Source organism: Sinocyclocheilus grahami, unplaced genomic scaffold, assembly GCF_001515645.1.
Source record: "Sinocyclocheilus grahami isolate Dianchi unplaced genomic scaffold, SAMN03320097.WGS_v1.1 scaffold730.1, whole genome shotgun sequence".
NCBI lineage: Eukaryota > Metazoa > Chordata > Actinopteri > Cypriniformes > Cyprinidae > Sinocyclocheilus > Sinocyclocheilus grahami.
Window position 1 is genome coordinate 242444 of NW_015505909.1, and position 7927 is coordinate 250370.

At 39.7% G+C, this 7927-nt stretch overlaps 1 protein-coding gene across 1 annotated transcript in view; it reads right to left on the bottom strand.

The window, feature by feature from the left end:
* LOC107560479 (A-kinase anchor protein 7-like) overlaps positions 1–6721 on the bottom strand; it is a 49691-nt gene extending 42970 nt beyond the window's left edge. The window contains exons 1-3 of the mRNA XM_016244663.1: positions 6147–6721; positions 4462–4608; positions 3369–3585 (exon numbers count right to left, since the gene is read on the bottom strand). Coding sequence (XP_016100149.1) covers positions 3369–3585; positions 4462–4608; positions 6147–6399 — 617 coding nt within the window. The 5' untranslated portion in view covers positions 6400–6721. The remainder of the gene's footprint in view (positions 1–3368; positions 3586–4461; positions 4609–6146) is intronic.
* Between the last annotated feature and the right edge of the window lie 1206 nt (positions 6722–7927).

A 7927-nucleotide genomic window follows, 5' to 3' on the forward strand; every position in this document is an offset into this window, starting at 1 on the left:
TCTATGCCCCGCCTTTCTGAAACGCGTTGATTTTTACAAAGCTCATCGGTCTGAAAAGCGAGGTGTGCTCTGATTGGCCAGCTATCCAGTGCGTTGTGATTGGCCGAATACCTCAGGCGTGTGACGGAAATTTACGCCCCTCACCATATTTGGAACACACAGAGTCTCCACGACAACAATACTACAGCAAGAATAAAAGTTATTCTTTGCGTCTTTGCGTGCACATTTATGCAAATCTTCCCACATAGTGAGGTAGATATGTGGGGGCGTGTTAGAACGAGGGGGGGCGTGGCCCTATCCCCCAGTTAAACTCAAATAACTATCTAGTAGGGTTGAACGATTGTGGAAAATAATCTAATTGCGATTTTTTTTTTACCAATATTGCGATTGCGATTTAATATGCAATTATTTTTTAAAGCTCTTTATGTTCTGTATTATTCAACAAAGACAAGCTATAAATCATTGTATAGTAGGCTATGACCAACACAATATTAGATAGATTAAACAAAAATGTTATTTTCTGTAGGCCAGGCCTATATGTTATGATGAAATTAGGTGATGCATGAATTGATATGAATGACATTTTTATGTAACAACTACAATCACATTGACTGATTTGTTGAACTTCCAACCTAGTAAGCATGTAATAATTATGACAACATAAAGCACTGACAAATAAGCCTGGTGTAAACATTAATACGAAAGTCAGTAACAAATCACACAAACTAAAGTAGATTGCAGAAATATAAAAACAAATCTGTTGCTTTACCACACCGCTTTTAGTCACTGTAATAAACATATGTAAACATGTGGCCTGCACTAAACACTGTCGGTTAACTTTAGACCAGTGCTTCTCAAACTTTTTTGGTCGCACCCCCCTTTAAACCTATTAAAAAATCTGAATATAAAAAAAATTAAAAATGTATGCTTTTTTAATTTAAAAAACTTACAGGGGAAAAAAAACCCTGCATCACTTGAAACATTGAAAAATAGCATAGAGAGAATAACTGTTATTATTCTCTCTCTGTTATTTACTCTGTTATTACTACACCGGATGCGAGCGGCAAAATACAGTAGAAATATTATAATCAGTGACACTGTCTAGCGCGGACGTCTCCTTATGCTTTCTCTCACCGTACTTTGATGTCAAACACCGATCGATCTTCAAGTCTAACACACCTCTTTACTCTGAGTGTAATCGCAGCCTCTGTGATTGAAAAATCTAATTTTTTCATATCGCGATATTATCGCAAATGCAATGAATCGTTCAGCCCTACTTGTAACACTCCAAAGAGAGAGGAAAACTTGAAATCGCTTCATATGACCCCTTTAAGTCAAATGCTTTAATCAATCTCAATGCTTAGCCATTGTTTCTGCAAAGACAGAGCAGTAGACATGCATCTACACAAAAACTGCATAATCACTTAAAAACAGGAAATAATTAAGAGTGTGAAGCTGCATTATCATAACAAAATTACTACTGGTGATTATTGCTCTTGATATTGTAATAATGATTTTTAATGTTGATTAATAGGACGTTTTGTGGGGATTCTGGCTACAGACAAAACAAGCTAAGAACCATTTCTACATTTGTTCATTGCTTTTTACGGATTAGAAAATCAAGGCTTCACGTTGTTTATTCCAGTAGCATGAAAATCTGAGTAGTTATTTATACTGGGGATAAATGAATGTGTGGGATCAATTATACTGTGCAACACTACAAGCCACGTGCAACAAGAAATCTGATGCAATCAATGTGAGAAGATCTACTGTAATCGACATGTTCGTTCATTTCACATTAATCAAGACCGCTGTAATCGATCTAGCTTAATTGGGCATGGGCATATTTGGCCACCTTATCTTGAATTTTTGCCCCAAACCTCTGTTAACTTCCAACCCTGCTGCACACACAACATGTATGAAACTCCACCGTAGGGTGGTTCACATTAAAGCGAAATACATGTGTCGAGATCTCTGTGCTGCGTTGACTATGTGTGTGTGTCAGACACAGACACAGACACTCTCTCTCTAAAGATGTGCTTCACAACCCATGGCTCACAGACATGTAATTGCGTACTGAAACATTCAAGTTTTGAAAAGGAGGAGAAAACTTGACATTTCTTTTGTTCTTGATGAAGACAAGTGGCACTTTTTGATTTGATTATTTCTGCTGTCCCTGATGCGCACTGAGACACTATGGGAATGTATTTATTTGACAGGGACTGAGCACATTAACTAACAGAAACAAAACTGCAAAAGAGCCAGAGTTAGCCTTAAAAGCCATTTTCATCTGTAATCCTTGGTCAACATAAATGTAAAAAAAACCTCATAAACATATCATAGAATAATCACAATTACATTAAAATCATAAGATATCAAACGAATCATGTTCTAGAGCTCACATAGTTGACTATTGACAAGCCACAGCTTCAGTTTAACAGTGAAAGAACGGGAAGAGTTTGTTTCTCTAATGTACGCTGGGATGAACAGAAAGGATGTCAAATCTGTTGTTTTAACAATGTTAAAGGTGACATTATAAACTGTGTATGTCACTCACAAACAAAAACACACACCATGTGAGTCCATGCATTCACTGTGTGATGTGGCCTATATTAGAATCACCCCCATATTCAATATATAGAGGAAAAAATGAGTGAGATTTTGTCTTATATTTCTATATGACATAGTTAAGCAACATCTCACAAGCAAGCTTGCTATTTTTTTCTGAATATCAGCACAACTGCAAATGTGATTTTATACAACAGTTCAACAAACATTATCATTAAAAAGTTAATATAGCAAATTACATTTTAGACACAATATTGTCACCAGTGAAAATAGTTCCACACAAAGCCACAGCAGAACTGTTGAGTGTCTCTGAGCAATACAGTGGTGATTCACTACTGAATGAATCAAGTGCATTTGAACGAATCAATGATTCGTTCTTAAAGACAGCCACTGCATTCCATTCTGAAGGGCTCATCAACATTAATTCAATATTCAAAACACTATTTTAAAGCATTAATCACATAGCATTCTTTATGCAACTGTAATTGCAGTGTAAACACATCTAAATGCCACTTCAGATGCAGCTTCTGTGCCACTTCTGCTGTGCAAAGATGGATTTTGTTTATATTGATTTCATCTGATTGCTAACAGCCTATAGTGTCTTACTGTAGCTGAATTTATTGATTAAATGTAAGAACTTGACATAAAGATGATGCATACCTCTAATAAGGCTAGAGAAAACTGTCCTTATAAAGGTCAGAAAACCCCCCCAAAAAGTTTCCGTCACTGCTGTGAATTGACCAAGACACCAGCACACAAACAATCAGCTAAATATCGTCTAATGATCCGTACTGAGATATTATTTATTGTCAGCATGGCACATGAGAGGCTCTGCTGTAAGCATGACTCTGTCACTGGCTCCGGCTCGTACCTCTGGGTTGGTGATTGGCACCGAGACAAAGTAGTTTGGGCGAGCCGTCTCCTTCTTCTTCTTCTTCTCACCATCCTCCTCACTCTCCACTCGAGCGCCGTGTCCTCTCTTACGCTTCTTCTTCACGCTCGATTCTGCACTGGAGACTGAAACACAAAGACAACCAAAAATCAAACATTTCACCTCATTTACACAGCAAATACACAGAAAGTCAAACGGTGACTAATCCGACGGACCCTCGTCACGGCTGGTAAACCTCTAGAGTGGTGAACGGACACTACGACAAATATCATTTTCTTGCATTTCAGTTTGCACTAATAGCAAAAATCCATGATAGCATTTCTATGACTTTCCAAAAGAGGGGAAAAACACATTTGCTAGAAGAGAAAAATGTCAGATTTGCTGTTACTTTTTCCAATTGTACTATAAACATTAACTAGATTTCTGTAATTTAATGTCAGTGTAATATAACACAAAGTGTGTCGTTATGAATGCACATTGCTTCCACTGTCAGTGAATGAGTGAAGCTGATCATGTGACTCTCTGTACAGGCTGGCAGACTGAAGCTGGAGATCTCAAATCATGCTGGAGAACATGATCATCAGGTTCAGTTCTGTGCTATTCATTCGAACGCCGATGCTATCATTTGCATTAGAAACAGGAGCATGTTCACTAGTCAGACTTCTAAGAATGTGAGCGCCATTGAGAAGCAAACACTGACAAACGTGAAGAAGCATTGCTGAACTCTCCGGGAGAGAGAGACGCCGCACAACAAATGTTTTATTCATAGCATGTAGCCAGCTGGGAAATTTGAATGCAAGAGCAGCTGCGGTACAAGGACGATCCACGTCTCGCCTGGCAACCAAGCATCACCGCTCTCTCACTGTCTGCCTTGCACACAGCGCTTCACACAATGATTCCTCCACCTGGAAGACGAGACTAGCCTACAGGAGCCGGATCGCACCGCCGCTCTGAAAGGTAAGTCGGCTCTGCTGTTGTTCTAGGAGCAAGTGTGGACTCACAGCCCAGCTCCTTCCAGACCTCTGTGTTCACGAAGGGAAGCTCGGACATCAGGCTGCAGGCGCTTTCTGCCTCCTTCTGCTTCTTCTTCTTCTTCTTGCCTGCCACTCTCTTTGGCTCTTTCTTTGCTTTTTTGACCTTCTTGACTGCTACAAAGAAAAGAAAGACAGCAAATAAGGACAGAAAAGCAACACGGCTGGTGCTTATAGACTCACAGATGTTTGCATTCTGCCTATAGATAACAAGCTGCTGCAGGTTTTACTTTGGATATCAAACCCAAACCAAATACTGTCGAACTGAAATACCGCATAGGCCTGATGCATTCCAAATACCTCTCGAGCTGAGATGGATTGATTTTGCATTCACAGCACAAAACACGCTTTTCCAGAATGCAGCTGCTTGCATATTTAGTCTGGCTGGCATTTTCTTAAAGTTGTATGTTTTTTTGAAGAAACGCAACATGTTCATGTTGGCAGGATGACTGTGTGCCAAAATACTGTAGCGTTTGATTGGACATCAAACACAAACGATATGGGAAGCACTTTAAAAAGTTGACAAGTCTATTGTTTTTGCTACTGTAACTACACATGGCTTATAGACTCACAGATGTTTGCATTCTGCCTATAGATAACAAGCTGCTGCAGGTTTTACTTTGGATATCAAACCCAAACCAAATACTGTCGAACTGAAATACCGCATAGGCCTGATGCATTCCAAATACCTCTCGAGCTGAGATGGATTGATTTTGCATTCACAGCACAAAACACGCTTTTCCAGAATGCAGCTGCTTGCATATTTAGTCTGGCTGGCATTTTCTTAAAGTTGTATGTTTTTTTTGAAGAAACGCAACATGTTCATGTTGGCAGGATGACTGTGTGCCAAAATACTGTAGCGTTTGATTGGACATCAAACACAAACGATATGGGAAGCACTTTAAAAAGTTGACAAGTCTATTGTTTTTGCTACTGTAACTACACATGATAATATGTGTCCCTGGAGCACAGAAGCAGTGTTAAGTCGCTGGGGTATATTTGTAGCAATAGCCAACAATACATTGTATGGGTCAAAATTATAGATTATTCTTTTATGTCAAAAATCATTAGGATATTAAGTAAAGATCATGTTCCATGAAGATATTTTGTAAATTTCCTACCGTAAATATATCAAAACGTAATGTTTGATTAGTAATATGCATTGCTAAGAACTTCATTTGAACAACTTTAAAGATGATTTTCTCAATATTTAGATTTTGTTGCACCCTCAGATTCCAGATTTTCTAATATTGTCCGATCCTAACAAACCATACATCAATGGAAAGATAGTCTATTCAGCTTTTCAGAATATAACTTATAACTGGTTTTGTGGTCCAGGGTCACATATTGTTGCATTTAGCATTGATTTTCCTCCAGACCAAGACCCATTCAGCACCTACAACCAGTGTTTGTGTTCAGTGGACCTGACTTCACACCTCCACTAAAAAAATCACCAAAACACAGCTGATTTATACACACTAAGAGTTCAAAAATGAAGGAAACCCATTTATAGTGTCAAAATATTATTTGGCACCGCTGTGCATTAAGTCAGTCTTATAAAATGAAGCCTTAAATCAAATGATTTGGCATCTATTCCTTTAGTCAAAGCTTGAGGTACAGCACAGGACACGTGGACAGTAGCATGCATGCCTCACCCTGTGTAGTGTTGATCTGCTGTGTAGTGCTGTGTTGTTGTTGTGTGGACACAGAGTTATTGTTGATCTCCTCCATGATGCTGGCCTGCTCTTGTGCACACGCTATGGCAGGCTGTAGCCTCACACAACAGTGTCTCTGAGCTCTGACACACAGCTTCACCTGAGCAGACTGGATCAGTGCTGGCTGAAGATCTGCATTCAACAGCCGAGTGTTCAACAGTGCTCTAGCGAACAGAACGTAGCGGCTGATCATGTCCACACAAACTATCCGGGTTGTTTCTGGGACAGTCAGCTGCACTGTTGTATGTCGTCAGGCGTATTTCTGCATTTACTGCACTGCAGGAATCAGGATCAGCTTTCGTGTTAAAAACAGACCTCTCAGTGTTTACCGCACGCAACACGACACACATGTTACGGGTAGTCAGAGGGGACACGCGGTGCTCGACGAGAAAGCGCTTCGAAAAACAACGGAAGGAATCCTTTACACACAACTGAACATTCTGACATAATTTATTCGCTGTCGTGTAGTTTCAAACCTGATCCCCCCCCCCCCAGTGGAACACAAAATAAAGATGCACGATATGGACAAAAGTATAGAGACACCTGACCAACATCGCATTCTAAATCCATAGACATTAAAGGTGGGGTAAGCGATTTTTAAAAACGCTTTAGAAAACCGATTCGGGCCGACTAGCAAAACAAACTTGTAGCCAATCAGCAGTAAGGGGCGTGTCTACTCATGATGTGGAGGAGAGAGGGTTCAGTGCACAGGACAGAAAGATAGAGATGGCGGATAAAAAACAAAAGAGGAAAACGTCTGCGGGACAAAAGAAGGCTTAAGGCAAGAAGTAGGACCCGTGTAAATATGGGATCAGCTTTCCAGCGCTGGAGAGAACTCAAGCAGCGGAGGCCTGCGATCGGACGCCGAGGCTGCTCTGTTTCTTCTCGGTCGGTGAGTAGCACCGTGTCTGCGCCGCAACAGCTGTTGAAAATCATTTGAAATTTGTGTCAATACGTCATGAATGGACAAGAAAAGAAGTTGATAATATAGCATAATGAGTGATTTATAAGAAATTTTTGAGGCCGGGTCCTTTTTGCTCTGTAACCTCGTTAGTGTAAAGGGTTGTGAACACAACACAAGGTTAAAGGATCTATGCACAGCAGTATTGGTGTGTGTACTGTAGGAGCTAGACGACGTATGATGACGTGTGACGGCATAGTAGAGGTGTCCCAATTCTTAGAGGAATATTTTCACCCCTACCCCTTGACACTCTGTGGAGGGGAAGGGGTATAAAACAGAATTGGTATTGGGCAAACAAAAAAAGAGTTGGGAAAACACATGTAAAACTTTTTATGTTCCTAAAAATATAAATATTCTTTAAGCAAAATGTAATTTTCTTTTGATTTTGTGACATATGACCTGAATCATTTTTTGACAATTCACCCCATGATGAAGACTTGGCTCATGAATATTAATTACATAATTTGACATTTACCCAGCAGGATTAACTGTTTGGCTGAAATGCTGGTAATTGATAGTCATAATTATGAATCCTACTATTGTGAAGAACTGAAATAAACAGCAATTAGGTTATGGACAGGACAGTTCAGGCAGATTAACAGGCAACATCAGCCTGACCAAATGAATATTCATGAGCTCAGCCTTTGCCATAGTAGAAGCTGTATCTTAGTGTCTTGAATTGTTTTTTTTTGTTCTTTGTATCCAGCAGCGCTTCCTTCAGCCACACCGAGGCCTTCTTTTCCAAACATAATTCAGTCAA